The 27,747-nt window shown below is 45.0% G+C and overlaps 2 protein-coding genes across 7 annotated transcripts in view; one reads left to right on the forward strand and one right to left on the reverse strand.

The window, feature by feature from the left end:
• CCDC17 (coiled-coil domain containing 17) lies at positions 1–4,606 on the forward strand. Its single transcript, XM_017881784.1, is given in 13 exon segments — positions 1–986; positions 1,069–1,143; positions 1,286–1,481; positions 1,581–1,743; positions 1,868–1,951; positions 2,036–2,154; positions 2,355–2,462; positions 2,683–2,729; positions 2,731–2,799; positions 2,939–3,036; positions 3,190–3,393; positions 3,561–3,951; positions 4,230–4,606. Coding segments are annotated over 13 exon segments (1,887 nt in total). The 5' UTR covers positions 1–812; the 3' UTR covers positions 4,389–4,606.
• Positions 4,607–5,730: 1,124 nt separating this feature from the next.
• NASP (nuclear autoantigenic sperm protein) overlaps positions 5,731–27,747 on the reverse strand; it is a 40,019-nt gene continuing 18,002 nt past the window's right edge. For 2 of the 6 annotated variants that reach the window (XM_017881787.1, XM_017881788.1), the window contains 14 exons: positions 26,391–26,463; positions 24,796–24,906; positions 21,144–21,224; positions 19,054–19,163; positions 17,326–18,339; positions 12,454–12,533; positions 11,248–11,333; positions 11,064–11,137; positions 10,245–10,433; positions 9,977–10,143; positions 9,067–9,123; positions 8,411–8,488; positions 7,038–7,166; positions 5,731–6,565 (listed from right to left, as the gene is read on the reverse strand). In XM_017881787.1, the coding sequence (XP_017737276.1) occupies positions 6,485–6,565; positions 7,038–7,166; positions 8,411–8,488; positions 9,067–9,123; positions 9,977–10,143; positions 10,245–10,433; positions 11,064–11,137; positions 11,248–11,333; positions 12,454–12,533; positions 17,326–18,339; positions 19,054–19,163; positions 21,144–21,224; positions 24,796–24,906; positions 26,391–26,463 (2,330 nt within the window). In that variant the 3' untranslated portion in view covers positions 5,731–6,484. The remainder of the gene's footprint in view (positions 6,566–7,037; positions 7,167–8,410; positions 8,489–9,066; positions 9,124–9,976; positions 10,144–10,244; positions 10,434–11,063; positions 11,138–11,247; positions 11,334–12,453; positions 12,534–17,325; positions 18,340–19,053; positions 19,164–21,143; positions 21,225–24,795; positions 24,907–26,390; positions 26,464–27,747) is intronic. The other 4 variants (XM_017881789.1, XM_017881791.1, XM_017881785.1 and 1 more) reach the window with 3 other exon arrangements.

A 27,747-nucleotide genomic window follows, 5' to 3' on the forward strand; every position in this document is an offset into this window, starting at 1 on the left:
TAAATTTAATTAATTAATTAAAGGGGGTTTCTTAAGAAATATGTGGTCACCTCAGAGCTCCTGTATATATTTTGGGAATGGGAGTGAAGAATTTCACCAACAGTTCAGGGCCTTTCTGGCTTCTGGCCAATCTTGGGAGAGAAGGGGTTTCTTTGTGGACTTGACTCCCTCATCTGATAGATTCATTGTGTTCGCCCACAGCTTCTTAGGCTGTGCTGATTATCTCCATCAACAGCTGAAAAACGAGTAATCAGGGAATGGGAGTTAGGGAAAGACTGCTATCTCTGGTGTGACGTGGTTTCCAGGCGGAATGCTGGAAAGGTCAGTGTGCCTCCTTTACTATGTAGTTCTCTGGATTGCAGAATGGTACAAACTGTTACTTACATCCACTTAGGAGTACAGCAATGAAAAAGATGATGCTTGCCTTTTAAGAGGCTATTAAATGACCAATGATGGAGTGATAAGGGCCCAGCTACTCTAGGAGGCAACTGTTGTTTCCTCTATTAATAGGGAAACCAAGCTACAGTTAAAGAGACTTGCGCACGTTCAGACTTTGTAACACTTTTTCAAGCCAGTGGCTCCTCCCAAATGGCCAAGGTGTCCCCACCCATTCTCCTGACCTGCCCAGCCCTGTGGTTGCTGTCCAGGGAGCTAAGGCTCTCACCAAACAAACTTGAAGATCTGGCAGACCTAACAGACCTGGCCTTCCTCTGTGCCTCTGGCTGTCTGTCTCTTTCATCCTCCTCTGCCTTTCCCCTGCCCTTGATCCCTTCTGTAGGTCTTGACTTGTTTCAGGAAACAGGTCCCATCCCATGGACTCCCATTCTGGGGAGTCAGCGCTCCTGCCCTGTGGGACCTGTGACATGGTTTTCCGCTCCTCAGCTCTGTTAGCCACCCACACACAGCGCTTCTGCATTGGCCAGCCGACCCAAGAGAAGACATTTGGAGCACAGCCCTCAGTTGCCACTGAACCCCAGCGGGCCGAGGTAAGGGCCTCCATGGCCATGGGTGGGGATTCAAAGGAGCAGGACCTTTATAATTCCTCATCCTCCTACACCCTGTCCCCAGGTTGTGCCACAAGATCTCCAGGGCCTCCCAGACCAGCAGGCCAGTAAATCTGCTCTAAAGAGGTTAACAGAGGAGGTACAGCTGCCTACCTTTCCCCAGGGCTCAAAACGTTGAGCGTCTTCCCCAAACCTGTAGATCATACTTGGGACAGATTCTGCCCATACAGAGATCACGGATCGCAGAGATCCAGGTGCAGTGGCTGCGGCTATCCCTACAGGAAATGCGGCCCTGGATAACAGAGGTCCCCAGGGTGCTCGCGGGGTCCTGGACACGTTCCGAGGCGCGCCCTCAGAGTCCCATGTCGGAGGCGGTGGGAAGCCCCAGCGAGCGGCTGCAAGCGCTGCTCAGGACTCGCGCCAGGCGCGTGGCGGAGACGGAAGCGCAGAGCCGGGCCCTGCAGCGACGCGGCCAGGGTGAAGGAGATGGGGGGCGGGGACCAAGGACCTCCTCTGCCCTTACCCTTTGGCTTAAGCTTGCTCGCGCGGGTTCTGACTCGGCCCTCATTCCCTCAGAACTGAGCCGTCGCCTCCAAGGTGTGGCCTGTATGCGGGGCGGGATGTCCCGCTTCTTCGGCCTGGAGCAGGAGATTCGAGAACTACGAACTGAGGCCAGGAGGACGCGGGGAGCTCTAGAGGTGTTGGGGGCCCGCATTCAGGAGCTGCAGGCGGAGCCAGGGTGAGACCCCGACGAAGCGGAACCCCGGAACATGCGACTCTGGGGTGGGAGGGGCGGGCGGGCTGGCTGGAGCTCCGGGCCCCTGATGCGTTACCGTCTCCCTGCGCGTCGCCGGCCACCCCAGGAACCCGCTGAGCTCCGGGCGAGAGGCAAAACTCTATTCTCCGGTGCTAAAGGCCAACCCGGGAACTCTGGCTGCCGAAATCGGGTGAGGGCCGGGGTCTGGAGATGGGCATGGGACGAAGCGCTGAGCAGTTCTGGAAAGACGGCCTTCCTGTTCCCCATTCCCTAGGGCCCTGCGGGAGGCCTACATTCGAGACGGAGGCCGGGACCCCGGTGTGCTGGACCAGATATGGCAGTTGCAGGTGGAGGCGTCTGCACTGGAGCTGCAGCGGTCGCAGACCCGCAGAGGTGAACAGTAGGGCCTCTCGGCAGCGGTGGTCAGTCCTGGGAGGAGAAAAGAACTCGAGGGAGGGTCTGTGGCTGTGGATAGGATGTGAGCTGACAAGTCCAGCCTTATCCGAAGAACCTTAGCGCTGGAGAGCTGCTCGCAGCTGGACCCGGCCAGTCACCAGAGGTCAAAGGTGACAGGTCACACTTGTTCATCGCAGGAAGGGCTGGTGCCACCTCAGGGGAGCTTCCAGTAGTGGAGGCTGAAAACCGGCGCCTGGAGGCAGAAATCTTGGCCTTGCAAATGCAGCGGAGTCAGGCAGCCTTGGGTCAGTGAGCACCCCAACCCTATCCCATCCCACCTCTCTCCCCAGCAGGCCTGGCTCGGGCAGCCAGTACATGGGGAACAAGACCCGTGTTTATGACTCCCCTAGTCTGCATGTGTGTGTCCCTGTATCCTCAGGGCTCCGCCAACCCATTTGTGGGTATCTCAGCTAATTACCTGCTTTGTCCAACTTAGGGGCACCCTAACTCTTCTTCTGCTCCTAGGGCCCCAGGATTTGCGACTCCTGTGGGGTGCCAACCTACAACCGAAGTGGGGAGAGATCCCCACTCCTCCCACCGCCAGTGGCACCACCACTGCCACCACTTCCAGGCTTCACAGAGGTTCGGTTCCTGGGTGGGGGAAAGGCTGTGAAGACACGAGGTGGGTGGGGAATAGGTTGGGGGCAGCTCTGCTCTGAGCAGTTGGGGGAACTTGGGCAGCTAAAAGGCTTTCTGGAGGAGTCAACTATCTTCCCCACAGCCACAGCTTCCTGGAACAATGACCAGAAACCTGGGCCTAGACCCACACTTCCTCCTACCCACATCGGACGTGCTGGGCCCTGCACCCTACGATCCTGGGTGAGGCCTATGCCACCTTTCACATCCTCTGTGACTTGGCCAGCACTGCTGGTTAAGGGAGCCCACTAGGGCCAGATAGGGTTAGGAACCTGCCTGAGAGGAGAGAGGTTGAAAGGAATTGGGTGTTTCTGTGCTAAGACTTCTGTTCCCCAGGGCTGGCCTGGTCATTTTCTATGATTTCCTGCGGGGCCTTGAGGCTTCCTGGATTTGGGTGCAACTAAGGACTGGCTTGGCACGCGATGGACAGGATACAGGAGGGACCACAACATTGCCCCCAGCCATTTGCCTGCCCCCACCTCCTGCTCCCGGGCCCATGGGCAACTGTGCTATCCTTGCCAGCAGGCAGCCTGTGCCCAGGTCAGTAGGTGGGAATCATGACTCTGGTACTCTGCCACAATTAAGGCTTATCCATTATTCTGCTAAGTTTTCTCATCTGTATAGAGAGGCCACTGGCTCTAAAGGGCTAAGTCCTAGGAAGGGACTACAGCTTTGGCTTCCGACACTGCTTTTTGGTTATTCTACAGACTGCCACCCTCACCATCAGTATCTTTGGTCTGTGAGCTGCAGGTCTGGCAGGGGCTGGCATGGGCTAGGGCATCACAGTCAAAGGCTTGGGTCTCACTTGGGCTATTTGACCAAGATCAGCGGGTGCTAAGCGGCCGCTGGCGCCTCCCACTTCGGGCCCTTCCTCTGGACCCCAGCCTTAGCCTCAGGCAGCTGAATGGGGTTCCTCAGGTGAGTGTGGTGGGTGGGGATTGGGCATACAGCAAGGTACAAGTGCAATACCATTTCATCTCTCCTCAGGCAGGTCAGGCTGAGCTCTTTCTGCGGCTGGTGAATGCAAGAGATGCAGCTGTCCAGACACTGGCAGAGATCAATCCAGCAAGTGCCCATGAGTACCAGTACCCACCTCCGGTGAGGGCCCAGCTGCAGCTAGGGACACCACAGCTACCCATACCAGTGTGGCTAATAGCCAGCCTTTATTGACCACTGTATGCCAGTGATTACCAATGTTTTTTTGTTTGATCCTCACATCTCTGTGAAGTCCTACTATGTAACAGATAAGGAAATCAAAGCAGGACCAGGTTAACTTGGTTCACAGTAAGTTGAGACTCTAAGGAAGCCTAACTCCACAATCTGTGTGCTTAACCTTTACATTTTTGCTCAAAACCTGTCTTCTCACTGTTTCACAGGTGTCGAGCACATCTTCACTGGAAGCCAACTTCCTCACCCCTACAGTTGGCTTTGCTGATCCCCCACCTCGTACAGAAGAGCCCCTCAGTGGAGTCAAGGATAGAGATGAGGGTTTGGGCCCTCACCACAGTTCTGACTTGCCCCCAGTGAGTTTCTGAACCCAAGTGAATGTGGGGATGAGCATCTGAACATGCACAGGACTGGGGCCTATTTCCAGACCTAGCTTTTACTACTCCGTGTTCTGACATTGGGTCTAGAAGCAACTAGCAGTTGAGTACAGAATACGAGCTCCAACCAGTTTTACCACCTCCTATAAGTCCTTTTCTGTACCTCGTTTTTGTAAAACAGGCTAAGGATTAAATGAGTTTGTCAGGTATTTATGATATTGTCTGGCACTTATGAAGTTCTCCGAAAGGTGACTAGGGGGCATTCTTTAATTCCAACTAAAGGAACTTTAAATTCCCACTAGTTCCCACTGGTTTGTAAAGCCAGTTTTATTGCCAAACTTAAATCTGTTTCCTCAGTATTTCTGCCAGGAAACCTTTCAGGTTCTCAAGGTACCAATAAACAGGAAGCTCCTGAGGCCTTATGTACTTCGATTCTGGGATAGGTCCCCAGCCCAAGGTTGTTCCCCCAACCAGAGGTCACATGTGAGAGCCTAGCTTAGATACTGTGCCTAGCCCTAGACCCCAGTGCCAACCAGAGGAGGTCAGGTGCCTGGGAGTAAACTATATCATGACTGTCCTGACCAAGAAAGGGGGGAAAAGTCTCAGGACCTGGAACATACACTGCAAGGGCATCATCAGGAAGAAACTCCACAGCCAGAATAAGCCAGAGATCCTGCAACCATGAGTTATCGTGACCAGCCCAGAAAAACTTAGTCTGAAAAATGGGCTTGAATTTAGGGGTCAGCCATAGCTCCCTCTGGCTCCAGTGCAACAAAGCAGCCCTATGGATGTTGGGACTAAATTTTAGTAGTGATGCAGGGCAGGCATTGTTTGGAATTCAGATCCTGATACTTAAAGAGAGCCCTGAACTCTAGATACCAGTGAGAGCCCAATGGGTATAACATTAATACTAGTGCCCTCACCACCAGCATCCTGGGACTGGTGGGCTCGTTCCTGCCTTTGAAACCCTCTATCACACACAGAAATGCCCCAGGCAGTCAGGTGAGGTGGCTCACGCCTGTAATCCCAACACTTCAGGAGGCCGAAGTGGGCAGATCACTTTAAGAGTTCGAGACCAGCCTGGCCAACATGGTGAAACCTTGTCTCCACCAAAAATACAAAGATTAGCCAGGTGTGATACCACATGCCTGTAGTGCTGGCTACTTGGGAGCCTCCTGAGGCAGGAGAATCTCTTGAACCCAGGAGGCAGAGGTTACAGTGAGCTGAGATCGCATCATGCACTCCAGCCTGGGCGACAAGAGCGAGATTCCATCTCAAAAATACACAGCCTAAGATCCCACTGTAAGATCTTTAAACATAATTCCAGACAAGGAGATTTTTAGCATCTTTATTTGAGAAGTCAATTCAGTTGATGGGTAACAATTCCAAGTGTTGATATATCTCAGCCTTTCTATACAGAAAATAACAAATAAAACTCAGCCAGCCAGCCTCCCCACATATGCTTCCATCTGGAGTGTCCACCATCAGTCCCTTGGCTACTTTCAAACCAGAGCTCAGATGCAGACCGTTTTCCTTAGGAATCATTCCCCTGACCCAGGTTTTCTTCCGAGTTCTTTTTCCAGGACAGGATTATAGCCCCAGTTGAAGACTAGGTTGATACAGGACAAGCACCATCCTAGGCCTGGCTCACAGCCAAAGTCCTTAATCCATTTTAAGCACCGAAGAGCAAGATCTTCACCAAGTCTTGTTTTTGTAGCCCCATCCAGGGACAGCACCACTAAAGGTTTGCAAGACAGCTGGATTCAGTGAAGTATTTGAAAACAGAATATAGCACCACTGGAAAACAAAAGGCCTACAGCCACACTTGATCACCTCCACATTAGACAGATAGGAATTAGGATCAGGAACACAGATCAGTACAGAAGGCCAAAACAAAACCTTTGGCTACTATGTAAAACCAGGAGTGTTCCAAGGCAGATTCAGCCAATAATTAAGAAAAAAAACCATCAAAGCCTCAACCTTTGCTTACAATCTTTATTGAAGTTATACAAAAAGAATCCTCCAAAAGTGAAAAAATACATTATATACAAAAACACTTTCCCTTGGGAGGGGGGCTGTGCCCCCTCTTAACATGCAGTGCTTTCAACTGTAGCTCCAGCCTCCACTGTCCCCTCCACTGCCGCCCGGCTTTCAGCCCGATTCTCAGCCTGGAAGACAAACAAGAGCCTGGGCATGAGTGAGCCTAGTTTAAGCCATTCTGTCTTACGTAACTGAGGCCTCAGTGAGAGGAAGCATATACAAGTCACCCAAACTCTGCTTTGCTCCCTATATTAAGAGGGCAGTGACCAGAAAGTATCTCTTGAATGCTCTGTGATAATGGGGTTGACAGAATCAATAATCATATTACATGGAAGGAAGAGATCTAATGGTTTTGCCAATCAAGTGCCTTCTCATATGTTCATTGAGGGACCTATGATATACAGGTTCCTTTTGTCAGTGAGTCATCCTACACTCCCATAACCAAACTGTTTTCCTGCACAAGTACCATTTTCTGTGAGGACTGCACTCAACAATTGTTAACAGGTTCAAGGTGGGGAGCATGCACTTGGGAGGACTGATTTCCCCAGGTCCTGAGAACAAGGAATGAGGCAAGAGGCTAAGCCCTGCTTAACTGCCCACCTCTTCCTCCATGTTTTCCGAAACTTCATTTCCACTGGGGACAGCATCCCCACTGCCTCCGTTCACCTCCGGCTCTGGTTTGGCTTTCTTTGCATCATCTTTCCGGGGACTCTCTTCCTCTGGTTTCCTCTAAAGATATAATTGTGAAGGCTTCACAAATGTGCTTAATGTTTTTAAAAAGACAACTGCAAAACATTTCCTTAACCCTTGTGGTGCAAAGATCCTGAACACCAGGATTCACAGCTCTGAGGCTCTCTCTCCCTAGCCATGGGCAGATGCCAAATTGTACTCTCAGAATAAATTAATCTGTCCCACCATACCACTTCAGGGCCCTCTACCTGAAGCACAGGGAGACAGGGTTGGGGTGAGGAGATGTGAATGGTAATCACTGTACGGGTTTGAATTCCTGTGTTTGAGTCAGGAAACACAACAGAAATTCAGAGTTCCGTGGCCGAGGGCAGTGGCTCACACTTGTAATCCCAGCACTCTGGGAGGCCAAGGCAGGCAGATCACGAGGTCAGCAGTTCAAGACCAGCCTGGCCAATATGGTGAAACCCTGTCTCTACTAAAAATACAAAAATTAGCAGGTGTGGTGGCACACGCCTGTAATCCCAGCTACTTGAAAGGCTGAGACAGGACAATCGCTTGAACCCGGGAGGCAGAGGTTGCAGTGAGCCGAGACCACGCCACTGCACTCCAGCCTGGGTGACAGAGCGAGACTCCGTCTCAAAAAAAATGAGTTCCCCTATCCACCAAAATAAAAGAGCCACCAGTACTGTAGGCAAAAGGCAGACTCAGGAGTTTAAGTACCAATAGGCCTGCTGCTGAATGACTACTGTCAAAGAAAATCTGCCAGCTGCTAATCCAATCCTCCTCTGCAGCTTTCATGGTAATTCTATGGGCTTTAAAAGGCCAGGAGTGTTTGCAAAAAGAGGTGTCCAAATAAAAACTGTCTCCACGGCTGGGAGCATACTGGGAGGCCGAGGCGGGCAGATCACAAGGTCAAGAGTTTGAAAACAGCCTGACCAATATGGTGAAACTCCGTCTCTACTAAAAATACGAAATTACCCAGGCATGGTGGCACGCGCCTGTAATCCCAGCTACTCTGGAGGCTGAGGCAGAAGAATCGCTTGAACGTGGGAGGCAGAGTTTGCAGTGAGCCGAAACGGTGCCACTGCACTCCAGCCTGGGTGACAGAGCAAGACTCCGTCTCAAAACAAACAACAACAAAAACTGTCTCCACTCACAAATCCTTACCCCCTTTGGAAAATGAGTGTCATATTCACCAACTATATAGGGAGAGGTTTATAGAAAAGGTATTAAAAATGGAATCTGAGGAAAAAGTAGGAAAGAAACACCACATGTAGACTTACCTTCTTTCTGACAAGGTGGGAAATATCAGTCACACAGTTTGATGAGGAAGCACTGTCTGTTGGCTTTCTACTGGCAATCTGGCAAAATAAGGCTTTATTAGCAATTGTGCAAGCTATATGAGATCGATGCTGAGGCTTGTATGATTTTTTTAGTGTTTTTTTTTTTTTTTTTTTTTTTTTTTTTTTTTTTTTGAGACAGAGTCTCGCTCTGTCACCCAGGCTGGAGTGCAGTGGCCAGATCTCAGCTCACTGCAAGCTCCGCCTCCCGGGTTCACGCCATTCTCCTGCCTCAGCCTCCCGAGTAGCTGGGACGACAGGCGCCGCCACCTTGCCCGGCTAGCTTTTTTTTGTATTTTTAGTAGAGACGGGGTTTCACCGTGTTAGCCAGAGATGGTCTCGATCTCCTGACCTCGTGATCCGCCCGTCTCGGCCTCCCAAAGTGCTGGGAACAGGCTTGAGCCACCGCGCCCGGCCGATTTTTTAGTTTTTTTGAGACAAGGTCTCACTATGTTGCCCAGGCTAGTGTTGAATTCCAAGCCTCAAGCAATCCTCCTGCCTTGGCCTCCCAAAGTGCTGGGATTACAGGCATGAGCCACCACACCAAGCCAACACTGAGATTTAATATAAGTGACCAAAAAAACCACCTGAATACCCACCATGGAGACTGAAGAGCCTCCTCCACTAGGAGTGAAACCTGAAGTAGAGCTCTCCACCTGCAAGAAATGGCAAACCCAAACTGGTTTCAGGACAGAACCCAGGCCACCCACAGCCTTGTAACAGGTACCCATCACCATCCAAACAACTGACTAAGACCTGAAATGCTAGTGGCCTCCATAAAGTATCAAGATCTTCTACCCCTGGCCCACCTATCCCTGTCTAGTGGCCACCCAGAGCATAGTCGCATAGAGTGTACCTGATAAACTTAATCTTCCATATCCTACCTGCAGGGTAAAAAGCTCTGGGACATTCTAACACAGCCAAAAACAGAACCAGGCAATTTGTGGTGAATGCCTCTCAATGCCTGACTAATTTATGCAAATAAGTTCTTAGAGATGGAAATAGCAACTTACATTTGTTAAGAAATGTCTATTTTTCCAGTACTGTCAGAAGTGTATTTTACACATATGTACTACAGGTTGGGCAGCCCATTCCTTAATCTGACTGCCACTCAAAGGAAATGCTCTCTGGAACATTTCAGATTCTGGATTAAGGGTATCCAACTGTTGAGTATGATGCAAATATTCCAAAATCCAAAAGCATCTGAAATGCAAAACACTTCTGGTCTCAAGCATTCAGGTAAGAATCTCAACCTGTATTATCCCCATCTTACAAATAGGTCAACTGAGGGAGAGAAATGCCCGTGGCCACATGTAAGTATGGAATTAAAACCCAGATAGTCTGGGGCTCCAGGGTATTTCCTCTTAACCACTGCATTATTTGATAGGAATAATTAGATGAGCCCACCAACTCCCTGGAAACCAAGTCATGATGAAAAGTTCCTGGCAAATGAAACATTAACATAAATGGTACCAAACATGCTATTATCAAAATGTTAACAGAACCAACCAGAGTAGCTTTCAGAGCCAGTTCAGCTACATTCCCACTATGCTGAGACTCCTTTGCATCTTCTATCTTCTCTCTAATTTCGGGTAGCAGTTCCTTTAGTTCCTCAATTTCTTTCTTGTATTCAGCAGACAATCCTTCAGCCTCCTTCACATGCTCATTTAGTACAGCTAAAAAGAATAAAGTGATTAGTAATGGCACAAAAAAGAACTGTTACTATCCCTTAATTGCTGGATCCAACATCACCATGAAGCAGCTGGTCTTCACTCACCCATTCTCTTCTCAATAACTTCAATAGATTTGCTGAACTGTGCCACTGCCTCATCATACTGAGAGTTGTACCCATAAGCCAAGCCCAGCTGGTAGTGGGTCTCTGCAAGGAGACGGTCATGGGCTTCTAGGTACTGTTCCTGCAGGTTTAGGCAGGACTGGAACTCCTCCACAGCTTGCACATAGTTTTCTAACGAAGAGAAAAAGAAGAGCAAGTAAATGGACAGCATTTAACATAAAATACTTCCAGAATTCAGACCCATCCTACGGGAATGCATCCATACTTAACATTTCATTTTTGTTTATAGTTATTTCCAGGACCCATGGCTATAAAGAATGTCAAAATGACTTTTAAAAACCTACTGAGGCTGGGCGAGTAATCCCAGCACTTTGGGAGGTCGAGGCGGGCAGATCACAAGGTCAGGAGTTCAAGACCAGCCTGGCCAATATGGTGAAACCCCATCTCTACTAAAAATACAAAAATTAGCCGGGCATGGTGGTGGCTGTCTGTAATCTCAGCTACTCGGGAGTATGAGGCAGGAGAACTGCTTGAACCCGGGAGGCGGAGGTTGCAGTGAGCCGAGATTGTGCCACTGCACTCCAGCCTGGGCGAAAAACAAAACCCCATCTCAAAAAAACAAAAAAAACCTACTGAAAGACTTTCTATCAGTGCCACTCAAAGAGACTGTTCATTGTTCCAGGGTCTACAGGGAACCCAGACCTGTCTTTTTAAAGATCAAGTTGGATTATAGAGAATCTATTAGAGGAAGAACGAAGGAGCTGAAGAGGGTAGGAGAGTATAAAATGGAAAATGCATTACCAGATTCAACACTAACTTCTCCGAGTTTAAGATGTGCCTGGGCAGCATAAAGCTGGGCTTCTTTTGTTTCTTGCCTAAAAGAAGGAAAGTTGATCAAAACCTTAACAGTATCTGTCTAACCCTAACTGGTTTCTATTTAACCACCAAGCTCCCAACCCAAGCCTAGAAGCACCAAGAGTTTTACCTTTTAAAAATGATCTTTGCTAAATCCAGCATATCCCAGGCAAGTTCTAGGTTCCCAATCTCCTCCTCTTCATTTTCTTGAAGAGACTAAAATAAAACCAAAAAAAAAAAAAAAAAAGATAGCCATCTTTTCAGAATACAAATCTAAACGTGTAACTTAGTGTAGCTTAAAAAAAGTTGATCTACAATTCAAAATTTGGACTTTCTCCCTAAAATCTAGAGAATGGGTCCACATACTATCCTAAGTCATGGCCATGTCAGTGGTATTTTAACAGTGAAATGTTGGCTCACATACTAACACACAGGACCCCTAGAATCAAATCTATCCACCCATCCTAGGCATGAATCAAGGGTCCCTAATCCATAACCAAGGGAGAGTTATCTATAATAATCATGCCGAGGGCTCGGCATATTGGGTCATGCCTATAATCCCAACACTTTTGGAGGCTGAGGCAGGAGAATCACTTGAGGCCAGGTTTGAAACCAGCCTGGGCAGCATAGCAAGACGGCCGTCTAAACAAAATAAGAGAACAAATCAGCCAGACATGGCGGCAAACATCTGGAGACCTAGTTAACTGAGATGAGGCCAGATTCCTTGAACCCAGGAGGCTGAAGATACTGTGAGCCGTGAATGTGCCAGTGCACTCTGGCCTGGGCAATAGAGACTGAGATTCTCTCTCTTAAAAAAATAACAGGCCAGGCACAGTGGCCCACGCGCTTTGGGAGGCCGAGGTGGGCGGATCACAAGGTCAGGAGATCGAGACCATCCTGGCTAACACGGTGAAACCCAGTCTCTACTAAAAATACAAAAAATTAGCCAGGTGTGGTGGCGGGCGCCTATAGTCCGAACCATTCGGGAGGCTGAGGCAGGAGAATGGTGTGAACCTGGGAGGCGGAGCTTGCAGTGAGCCGAGATTGCACCACTGCACTCCAGCCTGGGCGACAGAGCGAGACTCCATCTCAAAAAAAAAAAAAGAAAAAAGAAAAATCATGCCTAAACTAGGTAAGCTACAGTCCTGCAAATTAGCACAAGCCTGTAATCCCAGCCACTTGAGAGGCTAAGGTGATCACTTAAGCTCAGGTCTAGGCTGCAGTGAGCCATGATCATGATTACCCCACTGTAATCCAGCCTAGGCAACAAGAGTGAGCTCCTGTCTCCCAAAAAAAGAGAAAGGCTGACAACAGTACTGAGTGGCTAACAACGTACCTTGTTTTCAAGGACTGAATCGTTTGGCATTTCTTCAGTCTTATCATTTTCTTTATCATCCTCTTCTGATCCTTCAGTTTCTAGAAGTAAAAATTCCTCAGTATTGAGAATATAACTAAGAACATCTTCTGACTAGTCAGAGATTCTAATACACGTGTCAACCTATATTCAGAGATAGGACAGGCCAGATGCTAATCCAAGTGAGTTAACACCTGAACTGAATATATCGTCAGTGGGTGCAGTCTAGTTCAAGTGTAACCTAGACTAAGAATGTGTAATCTTAGTCTATGGGTCAGACCTTCAGCAAGTAAAAGGCTGTTTCTCTTTTAAAAGTCAACCCGGACCGTTCAGAATAAGATACATTGGCTAATGCCTCTTATTCACAGGCTAGAAGCTCCCATCCACTCAGCCAGAAGCAGATGGAGACCTCAGTCAGTGTTTCTGATAGCTTTTTTTTTTTTTTAGACGGAGTCTCGCTCTGTCACCCAGGCTGGATGGAGTACAGTGGTGTAATCTCGGCTCACTTCAAGCTCCGCCTCCCGGGTTGTTCGCCATTCCTCCTGCCTCATAGCCACCCGAGGTAGCTGGACTCATAGGGCCTGCCACCCACGCATTGCTAATTTTTTTGTAATTTTTTAGTAAGAGACCGGGTTTTCACCAAGTTAGCCAGTGATGGTCCTCGATCTCTCTGACCTTGTGATCCACCAGCCTCGGCCTCCCAAAGTGCTGGGATTACAGGCGTGAGCCACTGCGCCCGGCCTCTGATATCTTTAAGCCATTCATTTGATAATACTAACAGCCTGGGAAAGCACCAAAGTTAAATTATTCCAGTCCATTCTGATCAAGAATGCTCAAGAGACTAGCTTTCCCACAACTGAGCTGTGGAGCAAAAAGCATAGTCCTTACCGACTTACACCAATGAGCATGCCACAGACTCCAGCCAGCTCTAGCACCTACAGAATTTGAGTAAGAAATACTATAACCCCTATTTTACTCCTATACCTTGTTAATGACACCTCTAAAATCTGCAGCCTTATCAACACTATATCTCACCATATTGAATACACTCACAAGTCAACCATCTAAAGGTCAGGCTCCTAATCAACACCTCTACTGTCAGTGATTAGACAAATCAACGTTAAATGATTAAAATAAGCTTTTTAATACAAACAACTCATGAATTGGATACAATGTACCTCTCTCTGCCATCTTTCATTATGCATTTTTAACACCAGCAAAAGAGCTCAAATACTAACACCCTACAATGGGAATATAAAAATGGCAATTAGGCCTTAGAGCAATAGTCAGGTTAAAGGAGTTTTACCAGCAGCAACCACAAAAATATTCCATTGTCAAAGCAGCTTAGAAAATACTTTAATAAAGAAAATACTTTAACAAATTTATTTACTGAGGACATCAGGGCATTGCCATTGATACCTGGGCACGGGTTGGGAAAGGTTTTAAAGTAATGGCAACAGCTACCAGGCGCAGTGGCTCACACCTGTAATCCCAGCACTTTGGGAGGCCAAGGCGGGAGGATCATGAGGTCAGGAGATTGAGACCATCCTGGCTAACACAATGAAACCCCATCTCTACTAAAAATACAAAAAATTAGCCAGGCGTGGTGGCATGCACCTGTAGTCTCAGCTTCTCAGGAGGCTGAGGCAGAAGAATCGCTTGAACCTGGGAGGTGGAGGTTGCAGTGAGCCTAGATCATGCCACTGCATTCCAGCCTGGGTGACAGAGCAAGACTCCGTCTCCAAAAAAAAAATTAATGGCAATGGCTTTCTCCTTAACCTAGCTCCCCACCATTCCTTGAAGATGGTACCGATTCCTCAGGAGGACCCAATAACATTCTTCTGAGGCAATTATAGGAATTTTAATTTAAAAATCTGATGTAAAACTTCCAAGTAATTAAGATATTTTGTTTCAAATTAGAGGTTGTCTTCTAGCATTCTGGCATGAATAGGAAGAGATACCAGATAAGAATAGAAGATAATATCAATTTAATTTTTCCTACACATTGAGAAAATGAAGTATTTACTTTGTCAATTATCCTAACTAAATATGTAAATCTACTTCAGCTTTTCTGCGTATTCTGCTAGAGGATGGGCAGAGGTAATAACACCACCCATCTGGTCTAATTTTGGGGAGTTAAGCCCAGACCCACTTGGAAATTTGGATATGAAAAGATAATGGTGTATGGTGGGCCAGGTGCTATGGTTTACACCTGTAATCCCAGCACTCTGGAAGGCTGAGTCTAGTGGATCACCTGAGGTCAGGAGTTCGAGACCAACCTGGCCAACATGGTGAAATTCCATATCTACTAAAAATACAAAAAAATTAGTCAGGCCTGGGGACATGTGCCTGTGGTCCCAGCAACTCAGGAGGCTGAGGTAGGAGAAATGCTTGAACCTGGGAGGTGGAGATTGCAGTCAGCCGAGATTGCACCATTGCACCCCAGCTGGGCATGGTGATGCACACCTCAGCTGCTTGAGAGGCTGAGGCAGGAGGATGGCTTCGGCATAGGAGTTTGAAGCTGTAGTGAGCCATGACTGTCATGCCACTGCACTCCAGCCTGGCAAAAGAGCAAGACTCGATTCAAAGAGAAATGGAACAGACCAATTATCTTTATTAGAAGGAAATGTACAGCCCAACACATGGCAAAGAGTCAAGAGGTGACAGTAAATAAGGTTTTAATTTTTAAGGGAAAAAACTGCTTGGAAGATTTCTGCAGAATGGTGCTGCCACATAACGGAAAATAAAGCACAGAAAGTGGTTGAGTACTCGAGCCAGAAATTTGGGTACCCAGCCTTCTCCTTACTGTGTGACTAGGGGAAATTACTTAAACCCTTTCTCCCATTTCTTCTTTTGTAAAGTATGGAAAACTGTATTGTCTTTACAAGCAGAACAATACCTGATATACAACACCAAAAGATGCAGCATATGAAAAGCCTGGGGCTTTTAAAATATAGTTAATTTTAAAATAAATGACAAAATTTCGTTTTTTTTTTTTTGAGACAGAGACTTGCTGTGTTGCCCAGGCTGGAGTGCAGTGGCGTGATCTCGGCTCACTGCAACCTCTGCCTCCCAGGTTCAAGCCATTCTTCTCGTTCAGCCTCCTGAGTAGCTGGGACCACAGGCACATGCCACCATGTCCGGCTAACTTTTGTATTTTTAATACTGGCCAGGCTGGTCTCAAACTCCTGACCAGATGATCCGCCCACCTCAGTCTCCCAAAGTGCTGGGATTACAGGTGTGAGCCACTGCACCGGGACCACAACAAAATTTCTAAATGAGTGCAGGAAAGCGAGGAACACTGTCACCTGGCCCACAACAAAATTTCTAAGTGAGTGTAGGAAAGGGATGAACACTGTCTTCTTCGATGTGTGGTAACTTGGGAAGAATAATATATTCAAGGCAGATCTCCGTTTGGATTCAGTACTATGACCCTAAACAAGTCATGTAACCTTTAAACTTCAACCTCATCACTATAACTTGGGCACTACTACCTACCACATAGTATTGTTTTAGGATCAGATGTAATGTATGTGAGAGAGCTCTAACAATGTTAATTATGATCCTACTATGACATCTCTATCGTAGCTTACCATTCAAGGTCTTAGGAGTCAGTCAGCAGAGCTTGCTCACAATCATTAAGATCAAGACAAGGGAGTTTTGTTTTGGTTTTTTTTTTTTTTTTTTTTTTGGAATTTAGTTCTGTGCTTTTTTCCATAAAGAACTCCTAAAGCTCCATAAGAAACCCAATAGTGCTACCATTTTAGCCAATTCATTTCCAGTTACTGAGCCTGTGCTGGCTGGAGTACAGGGACCTGCACATAGGTGGAAGGAAGTTTACAAGAATGAGCTCAAAGTATTGAAGATGGGTCTCTGAAAATCTAAAACTGAAGAGAACTCTTGAAGTAGTCTGGCAATTACAAGAAGTAACAATTAGTTGGAATATACCTGTGGTTATTAATCCCAATGTTAGATGAACTTTATATACAGTAGAATCCTCAAATGATAGCAAAAGTCAGACTTGCCAGTTATGTAGTAATTAGAGGCTTATACATCTTAATGAAATTTAATCACAATTAGACCAATAGCATTATAGAAAGCATCCACGCTTTATAATATTCTAAGTAACAAAAAATTCAGTTTAGCAGCCGAAGCAAGCATGAAATGAGGAAGGAAAGCAGCAAGACAGCTAATGGTTCTGTTTTTTGTTGCCTTGGGGAAGGTGGTGGGGGGCCTGTTTCAACTAATGTGAATAAGCCTCTAAACACTTCCTGAAGACTTAAAGGTAGAGAGGAGCACCAGAATTCTTTAACTCTGGTGATACAACAGTCAAGGTTAACTGTCTTCATTTAAATGGCATGCCTGCTTCAGTGTACCAATTCAGTGGATTCTACTGCTCTGTTCCTGCTTCCTAACACAGAAAAGGAGTCATGTGAACAATAAATTTTAAAATCCAGAGGCATGCAAGTGAACATCCATTCAGCATTCTCTGCCAGCCTACTAGCCCACTATTTCCCTACCTACCCCACCCCTCATCTACCTTTTCCATCCCACTTTATTGGCTAGTATGATGCAACAAGTTACTGATAGCTAGCCAAGTCTCAGAAATCACAGAGGTCTATTTTGCAGTTAGTAAAAATGTTAGTTTATAAGCCAACAAAAGAACACTTGCTGCTTTTGATTTAACTTACTTGACTAGCACAACCTTGTTAAACTACCCCCCTTTGCATTTAGCCCTTTCCTAATCCAAAGGCAGACGGAAAATCCTGAATGGAAGGCTGACTTTTACCCATAATTAGTGAGTCAAATCCAGAATGTACTCCACCCACTGTAGCTCTTGCATATCCCGGTTACCTTCACCCTCTTTCATCTGTTCTTCTCTCTCTTGTGTCTCTTCATTAGCAGCTATCTGAACTTTGTCTTCAGTTGATTTCTCAGTAGCTCCCTGGGCTACCTTGGTATCAACCCCATCTCCAGCTGCCTCAGACTCTTCTACAGACAACTTAGTCTCCTCCTGACTAGGAACCAGCTTTGCCCTGACCTTCTCCTCTAGTCCTGAGCCATCTTTTGTTTCTGTCAGTCTTTCTATAGAAGTCTGTGGTTCAATAGGAGTCTGATCTCCTACAGCTGACGGTCCATTGACTGCACCATCCTTAGAGAGAACTGTAGCCTCCTGCCCAGGCTTTTCAGAGACTTCTGATCCAGCCTCTACAGCTGAGGCCTCTGCAGCCTCTGTTGTCACCTCTGGTGACTCTTCAGCAGGTGGCACTTCTTGACCTACCAGTTGTTCAAGAACCACCTTTCCTGCCTCATTTTCAGAGGTAACTACCTTCTCCTCTGGCTCATCCCCACCCACATCCACTGGCTTGACTTTCGGGTCTAAAGACTCTGCTTCTAACTCCACTGCAGTCCCCTGCTTTTCTAGAGTCACCACAGGTTGCTCTTCTGAAACTTCTTTTGGCTTCTCCTCCATGCTCACAATTACCTCTCCCTGCTTCTCCTGACCTTTTCCTCTGCACTCTTCTTGGACATCAGTTCCAGAAACTGATTTTTCTTCCTCAGCATCTGGTGCTTCCTGTTCTGGCTTCCCAGAAGTAACCTCAGCTTCATTCGGTCCTTCTGGTGCTGTTTCTCCTTTTGCCTCTTCAGAGGTTTCAGTTAACCAATCTAGAGTCAAGTCAACTTTTTCCTGTGGCTCCTCTGCAGATTCACTTATATCCATATCTTCTCTTCCACCCTTCTTCACTTCACTGTCCTGTTCTTTATCAGTTTCAGGTTTTGCCAAAGACTTGTCTTCTGTTTTTTTGGCTTCTTCTTTTTCTCCCATGGCGTCATAAACCTGTTCTCTCAACTCTTCCCTTGCTTCCTCTACATGGTTAAAGAACATGAAGCATAAACATGTCTTCGAGTTTAATGATAAAGGCATAAATGGAAACTAAAAATACATTCCCTTTAAACCCTCAAAAAGCCTACCAAGTTTCAGCAGATGGCCTAAAATTATCTGCCCCTAGAGAAAAGGAAAGGGAGCGTTCCAGCTTGCAGAGCAACTTATTGCAAAAGAAACCCAAGCTTGTTAAACTATTGTTTTACTTGAGCATTCTGATTACCAGTTAGGTAAGAGATGCCAAGTTTTCATTCTCCCCAACTGATATGTAAAACTCTAGCAGCCAAATTCAGCTTAGAAATTACGTAATTTTCACAGACATAAAAAATGTACAAGGGCTCTAAAAGTACCGCTATTAAAATAACTGAACTGCACAGGCTGTTTTAAAAAAATTTGCATCAGAAAAATATTTAAGGTTGTAATAGTATTTAAAACACCAATTTAATCTTGCTTTTATCTTTTGGTTTAACCCCAACTGAAATAACCAAATTTACTTGAGAAATTAAGTTATTCTCTTAGAAAAATCTGGTGTCAGTTTCAGTAAACAGCTACCCCCACTGCAATCTCTACCAGATGCAGGCATCACCCCAAGCATCTTAGGAGAGACCATCCAGGACAGGTAGAGCCATGTTTCCACCACTGTATACAAGAAATATACAACGTCGCATCTCTTGAATGTCACGTGCAACTCCACATACCATCTATATTATCATTATTTTCTGCCAGAGATTCATCTTCTGCTTTTTCTCCTTCTTCCTCTTCCACATGCACACCTTCCAAGGCATTTCCCAACACACCATTCTCCATTCTAGGAGAACAAGAGAAAGCACCAAAGGTTTGATGGCTAGAACCTAGCAATTTTTTCTAAGAAAATATAGTCCTGTATTATATAAAAAGCAAGGGAAGAGTAAGCCAAGCGCAGGCAATATATAACTATATTATATTCAAGGAAGCAATGATCAAAACTTTAGTAATATAAATGAAGACTGCAAGAGCACTGAAAGGAAATAAGCATACTCTACTCCTCCATCCAGCCACTGAAAAGCATGATGTCTCTTGTCAAAAGAACAAGACCTACATGCATTCCATTTGTAACAGAACCATACTGTTTCCCAAACTCTGTATCCACCCATTTCTCTCAATAGCCAAAAATGCTCTAGCAAGATTTTCATGGCAAATCATGAGGAAGTTCTGTATGATTATGAGATTAAAAACTTACCAGAGGCCAGGCACGGTAGCTCACGCCTATAATCCCAGCACTTTGGGAGGCGGAGGCAGGCAGATCACCTGAGGTCGGGAGTTCAAGACCAGCCTGACCAACATGGAGAAACCCCGTCTCTAGTAAAAATACAAAATTAGCTGGACATGGTGGCGTAGGCTTGTAATCCCAGCTACTCAGGAAGCTGAGGCAAGAGAATCGCTTGAACCTGGGAGGCAGAGGTTGCAGTGAGCGGAGATCACACCATTGCACTCCAGCCTGGGTGACAAGAGTGAAACTCCATCTTAAAACAAAACAGGCCAGGTGCGGTGGCTCAAGCCTGTAATCCCAGCACTTTGGGAGGCTGAGATGGGCGGATNGTCTCTAGTAAAAATACAAAATTAGCTGGACATGGTGGCGTAGGCTTGTAATCCCAGCTACTCAGGAAGCTGAGGCAAGAGAATCGCTTGAACCTGGGAGGCAGAGGTTGCAGTGAGCGGAGATCACACCATTGCACTCCAGCCTGGGTGACAAGAGTGAAACTCCATCTTAAAACAAAACAGGCCAGGTGCGGTGGCTCAAGCCTGTAATCCCAGCACTTTGGGAGGCTGAGATGGGCGGATCACGAGGTCAGGAGATCGAGACCATCCTGGCTAACACGGTGAAACCCCGTCTCTACTAAAATACAAAACTAGCCGGGCGAGGTGGCGGGCACCTGTAGTCCCAGCTACTCGGGAGCCTGAGGCAGGAGAATGGCGTAAACCCAGGAGGCGGAGTTTGCAGTGAGCTGAGATCCGGCCACTGCACTCCAGCCCAGGGGACAGAGCGAGACTCCGCCTCAAAAAAAACACAACTTATCAGAACTGGGCCAGGCGCAGTGGCTCGCGCCTGTAATCCCGGCAGTTTGGGAGGCCGAGGTGGGTGAATCACCTGAGGTCAGGAGTTCAAGACCAGCCTGACCAACATGCTGAACCCTGTCTCTACTAAAAATAAAAAATTTTTATTAGTCCCAGCTACTCAGGAGGCTGAGGGAGAAGAGTCACTTGAACCCGGAAGATGGAGGATGCAGTGAGCCAAGATCATGCCACTGCATTCCAGCCTGGGTGACAGAGTGAGACTCCATCTCAAAGAAAAAAACTTACCAGAACTGAGATTAAATAGATGACATCATTTGCTAGTTTGTATACCCTAAACAGAACTTATTCTGGTTAATAAATTCTGATAGAACATAGCCGAGAACTTTTCAATAGTAAGTCTTTTTTACTCGACAGTCTCACCTGCTAATTCTTTCCAGTTGTCCTCTATTCAGTCCTTGTTTTGAGCTAGCTCACAGTGCTTTTAAGCATTCTCTCCCTACATTGAACTTTGGATCATTTACTATTGGAAAGATCTTTGCTCCTAATGACTCCAGAAGTCAAAATTTAAATATAACTACTAATTTTATCAAGTGCCATTCACAACTTCGATCACTACTTCAAGCTCCTTCAAAACTCTCTAGGTAAAAGCAATCTTGCTTAGTTCCTGTGAAATCTCAAAGCTAGTAAACAATCGTAACAAGGAAACTTCAGTTTTTAAATACAACATCCATACCTTGCCAACTCCAGAAGTGATTTCCCATAGAAAAAGAAGGCTTCTCCACACTCATTAGCTGTCTCTCCATACTTCTTACCTCTACAAAGAGAATAAAAATCTAAAATCTGAATTACCATCTAGTCTAAAACATTTAGTTCTAGTTCTTCAGTTATAAATTGGTATTTCTCCAGTAACATACTCCTAGGAAACCAATGCCCCTCTTGCTTTCAAGTCAAGGTCAAAGCGACGTTAAACAATGCATGAAAATCTTGTATGCTCTTTATCAATATATAACATATACACACCGTAAGTGAAATAATTGTGCTACAATTAGTAATATATAATGTAGGGCCAAACAACCCTAAGGTATTAATAGGTATTCCTCCTGCTAAAAGACGGATGTCAATATAGACCAGAATAGTTAAAGGACCTTTGGCTGGGACCTAGAGGATGATTAAGGCCCATGGAAAGGCATGATGTAAAGTGCAGAATATCTGGAGCTGTTTTACCTGGATTCAAATCCTACCTTTAACCCATAACTAGCTGTAAGACCTTAGACAAGGGGCCGGGCGCGGTGGCTCAAGCCTGTAATCCCAGCACTTTGGGAGGCCGAGATGGGCGGATCACGAGGTCAGATCGAGACCATCCTGGCTAACACGGTGAAACCCCGTCTCTACTAAAAAATACAAAAAAAACTAGCCGGGCGAGGTGGTGGGCGCCTGTAGTCCCAGCTACTCCGGAGGCTGAGGCAGGAGAATAGCGTGAACCCGGGAGGCGGAGCTTGCAGTGAGCTGAGATCCGGCCACTGCACTCCAGCCTGGGCAACAGAGCGAGACTCCGTCTCAAAAAAAAAAAAAAAAAAAAGACCTTAGACAAATTATTCTCACAGTGCCTTAGTTTTCTCATCTGTAAATGGGAACGTTAATAACTGTTTGTTCAAAGAGCTGTTGCAAGAACTAAATGAGTTAATGTATGTAAAAGCACTGAAAACAATGTTTAGACAACAAATAGCACTGCGTATAAGTCTTAGCTATTAAATTTAGAGAAGGAAGAACAAAAATTACATAAGTATAATAAACGAAAGGAGAAGGCCGGGCGCGGTGACTCAAGCCTGTAATCCCAGCATTTTGGGAGGCCAAGATGGGCGGATCACGAGGTCAGGAGATCAAGACCATCCTGGCTAACACGGTGAAACCCCGTCTCTACTAAAAAAAATACAAAAAAACTAGCCGGGCAAGGTGGCAGGCGCCTGTAGTCCCAGCTACTTGGGAGGCTGAGGCAGGAGAATGGCGTGAACCCAGGAGGTGGAGCTTGCAGTGAGCTGAGATTCGGCCACTGCCACTGCACTCCAGCCTGGGCGACTGGAGTGCAAGAGTCCGTCTCAAAAAAAAAAAAAAAAAAAAACGAACAAATAAATGAAAGGAGAAAGTACTTTTCTATGTAAGGTAGGAAGACTGGTTTTCATGGAGTGAAATACTGACAGAATTCATGCAAAGCCAGGCCAACTAATGGCCTAAGAGTCTATTGAGAGTAAACAAGACTGGGCGCGGTGGCTCAAGCCTGTAATCCCAGCACTTTGGGAGGCCGAGACGGGCGGATCACGAGGTCAGGAGATCGAGACCATCCTGGCTAACACAGTGAAACCCCGTCTCTACTAAAATACAAAAAACTAGCCGGGCGAGGTGGCGGGCGCCTGTAGTCCCAGCTACTCCGGAGGCTGAGGCAGGAGAATGGCGAGAACCTGGGAGGCGGAGCTTGCAGTGAGCTGAGATCCAGCCACTGCACTCCAGCCCGGGCGACAGACCAAGACTCCGTCTCAAAACAAACAAACAAAAAAAACAAACAAACAAACAAAAAAAGAGAGTAAACAGAGAATCTAAGCAGTAAATTGTGATGGAGGTCATCTTTAAGGGTAGTCTCCTAGATTAAAATAGGACATCTCAAATTTTCTTCCTAAATACCCTTAATGGCAGGAAAACGTGGGAATACTGACCTCTCCAGTAATCTGGGAAAAATAACCTAAGAAAAAAGTGTTTATGTGTGCTTAAAACTTAGGTAACATTTTATGTTGTAAGACAACCATGCATTTTTAAATAAAAATACGTAATTCAGCTGGACACAGTGGCTCACGCCTGTAATCCCAGCACTTTGGGAGGCTAAGGCAGGTGAATCACCTGAGATCGGGCATTCGAGACCAGACTAACCAACATGGAGTAACCCCATCTCTACTAAAAATACAAAATTAGGCAGGCGTGGTGGTGCGTGCCTATAATCCCAGCTACTCGGGAGGAAGAGGAAGGAGAATCACTTGAACCCGAGAGACGGGGTTGCAGTGAGCTGACATCGTGCCGTCGCACTCCAGCCAGGGCAGCAAGAGCGAAACTCCGTCTCCAAAAAAAAAAAAAAAAAAAAAAAAAAAAAAAAAAAAAAAAAAAAAATCCCTACATACTACCAGATAAAATTTGGTCTCTACCCTACCAGAGCTCCAATTCATTAAGCTCAAGCAGAGAAGAACAAAGAGGACAGGAATCAGACAAGAGATTACTGCAGATATCCAGGAGTAAGATTCTGTTCTGGATATTGGGAGAGGCAGTAGGGGGTTAGGAAAAGAATGGAATGATATTAAGCGTCAAACCTGAAACCCACAAATGCTTTGTTATAACCATTTCTTTTATAAGGAACATTTAACTGTATGTAATGTAATCAACTGTATGTAATGTATGTAATGACTGACCTTCAATTCCAATTGCTAATACTATATTTGATGAAACTAACTCAAACCTAGCCAAAAACCAAAAGCCTCATGCTTGAAGATTTAGTTTTTTTTTTTTTCCTCTCAGATAATGGAGGTACATTAAAGTCTTTGGGGAAAATAAATGATCTTTAAGGCCCTAAAGCTAACCTTTTCCTCCAGGATATAGGTCTATATGGCTACCTGGTGGTAGCTACCAACTTCTAAGCAATTCCAACAACAGTGCTAAGAATGTATGAAAAATGTGCTAAAAATGTATGAAAAAATGCGGTGCTAATAATAGCACTATCAATCATGACTTGCTTGGGCCTAAAGAGTTTCCATAGACACAAACTTCCAGTGTTAAAATTGAGAAAGTCAGGCTGGGCTCAGTGGCTCACGCCTGTAATCCCTTTACAAAGCACTTTGGGAGGCCAAGGTGGACTAATCGCTTAAGCCCAAGACTTTGAGACCAGCCTGAGCAATGTGGGGAAATCCCATCTCTACAAAAAAATACAAAAATTAGCTGGGCATGGTGGCACACACCTGTGGTCCCAGCTACTGGGGAGCCTGGGAGGTTGAGGCTGCAGTGAGCATGAGACTGTGCCACTGCACTCCAGCCTGGATGACAGAGACCCTGTCTCAACAACAAAAAAAGGCAGGGGAGGGTGGGGAGAGAGGTCCTAGACAAACCAGGACAAGGTATGGTCACCTAAATTAGCAGTGATTGGAATATAAATTACTCAGGAAAATGAAAGGGTGGAATTGCTTGGTGATATTTAAGTTTTACACTTACAGTTACTGGTACAAACCACATGAAAAATAATCAAATGTTTTAAACCTCTTGCTCTTCATGTTTTTTCCCCATAAAATAACTTTTTATAACTCAAGGTTTATTAGAACATAATATTACATCATAGCAAAATATACAATACTTACAAAAGGCTAGCTGCTTCCTGGAATGCATTGACAGCTGCTGGAATATCCCCCATCACCAGATGTTTCTGTCCTAAACCCAATAGTTTCTTAGCTTCACTATCCACATCCAGACTGCAAGAAAAAGATTTTTTTCTAGTGTCAAGTACTGTTTAAATCAGTATTATTTGAATACCTGCTACATTTGAACAATAGTTTAATTTTTTAAAACCTTTGGACTACTCTGGCAAGGCCTGGCTAACACACTTATTTACCATCACAAAAATCAAAAGAAATCTTAAAGGCAACATTCCCAGAAGCTTGACTAGAGTATTTTCTCATAACAGCTCATCTACTCACAAAGCCTGTATTGTATATTACTATAAATATTTGCTAATTAAGCAACAAAAAAGGTATCATAAAAGAACCATAAATTCATACAAATTGTATTAGCTAGAAGAATTATGAGGAAGCATTTAGGTCAATAGGGCAAGAGGCAGTGATTTTAAGATTAAGACAATGTAGTATTGGCATAAAGAAAAGCAAATGGATCAAATAGAACACAGAGTACAAAAACAGATCCACGCATATACAACTAATTGAAATTTTGACAAAGGTACCAAGGAAATGCAATGGGGAATGGATAATCTTTCTAACAGATGCTGCTGGAGTAATTATAAATCCACATGCAATAAAGTGAACCTCAACTGTTATCTATACCTCATACAAAAATTAATCTGAAATGGATCATAGGCTATCTAAATATAAGATTTAAACCATAAAATTTCTACAAGGAAATATAGGATAAAATCTTAGTGACTTTGGGTTTGGCAAAGATTTCCTGAATATGAAAGAAAAAGCACAAACTATTAACAAGAGGGAAAAAAAATCAATAAAGTAGACATACCATTAAAATGAAAAACTTTTGATTTTGAAAGACACTGTTATAAAAACAAAAAAGGCAAGCCAAACTGGTAGAAAATATATGCAAAACTTCTGATAAAGGACTTGAAAATATATAAAGAACTCTTAGAATTCAATAATAAAAAACAATCCAATAAAAAGGGGACAAAGATTTTAACAAACATTCATCAAAGATACATGGATGACAAATAAGCACATGAAAAGATGCCAACATTATGGGTCACTCAAAAAAATACAAACTAAACCCATGATAAGATACTGTTATACTCACTATAATGGCTAAAATTTTAAAAGACTGACCACACATCAAATGATGGTGAGGATGTAGGGCAACTAGAACTGTCAAACACTGCTGGTAATAATGTAATGATAGAGTAACTTTAGCAAACAGTTTGGGCATTTCTTAAAGTTAGATGTATACCTACCATATGATCCAGCCATTCCACTCCTAGGTATGGACCCAAAAAATGGAAATGAATGCCCATACAAAGACTTGTACACAAATATTCACAAAAGCTTTATTTGTAAGCCAAAAACTGGAAACCCAAATGGATAAACAAATTGTGATATATCTACATCATGAAATGTCATTCACTAATAAAAAGAATGAACTATTAATACACATGGTAACATGGATGAATCTCAAAATAATTATGCTGAATCAAAGAAACTATACAAAAAGAAACAGTACTTACTGTATGATTCTATTTAGATAATATTCTACAAAATGCAACCCATCTTCAGTGACAGAAAGCAGATTAATGGTTGCTGGGGAGGGAATGAAGTACAAAGGCACATGAGGAAACTTTGAGGTGATGAATATGCTCATTATCTTGATTGTGATCATGGTTTACAGGTGTATATACATATGTAGAAACTCATAATTGTTAAAGTTATGTGCAGTTTCCTGTGTGTCAATTAGACCTTTATTTAATGTTTCTTATAGCTTTAAGAAAAACCTGGGTCAGAAGAGCAAGAGTCAGTGATATTCTAAGTTCCATTAATGAAAACCAAATTATTTGGAAGGATAATCCCTCTTCTTAATTCAATCAACAATACTTGGGCACCTAATATTGTTGGGCACAATTCAAGACACTGTGATTATAACAAGAATGAGCTAAGACCACATGGACAATGTCAAATTGAAGCAGAGAACTTATGATGGTAAGCCAAAAAAAAAAAAAAAAAAAAGGGAAAAGCACTCTAGGGCAGAGGTAACAGTAAGTTCAAAGCTCTAAAACAAGCTTGCTTAAAATATTTGAAAAACAGAAAACTTTTCTAGCTAGACTAAGCTGGGGAAGAATATGGGAAATAAAAGGGAAGAGGGAAGAGAGCAGCATCATGTTAGTATAGACTTTCTAAGACAGAACAAGAATAGAACTGGGGAGAAAACCAGTTGGAAAGAAAGTTTGGCCGGGCTGCGGTGGCTCATGCCTGTAATCCCAGCACTTTGGGAGGCTGAGGTAGGCGGATCATAAGGTCAGGAGTTCGAGACCAGCCTGACCAACATGGTGAAACCCCATCTCTACTGAAAATACAAAAGTTAGCCGGGCGTGGTGGTGTGTGCCTGTAGTCCCAGCTACTCGGGAGACTGAGGCAGAAGAATTGCTTGAACCAGGGAGGCAGAGGTTGCAGGGAGCCGAGATTGTGCCACTGCACTCCAGCCTGGGTGACAGAGTGAGACTCCATCTCAAAAAAAAAAAAAAGAAAAGAAAAGTCTAAGGCTGAGCATGGTGGCTCATGCCTATAATCCCAGTATTTCAGGAGGCCAAGGTGGGAGGCTCACATGAGCCCAGAAGTTCGAGACTAGCATCTCTACAGGAAAATACAAAAATTAGCTGACATCACGGTGTGCACCTGCAGTCCCCGTTACCCGGGAGGCTAAGGCAGGAGGACGGTTAGCACCCAGGAATTCAAGGCTGCAGTGAACTAGGATCATGCTGCTCCACTCTAACCTGGGCAACAGAGCAAGACCCTATGTCCAAAAAAACAAAACAAAAAAAAAAACAAAAACCCCACTCTTTCTCTATTTTTTTTTTTTTTTTTTTTTTT

This window comes from Rhinopithecus bieti, unplaced genomic scaffold (assembly GCF_001698545.2).
Source record: "Rhinopithecus bieti isolate Rb0 unplaced genomic scaffold, ASM169854v2 scaffold_12155, whole genome shotgun sequence".
In the NCBI taxonomy this organism is placed as follows: Eukaryota; Metazoa; Chordata; class Mammalia; order Primates; family Cercopithecidae; genus Rhinopithecus; species Rhinopithecus bieti.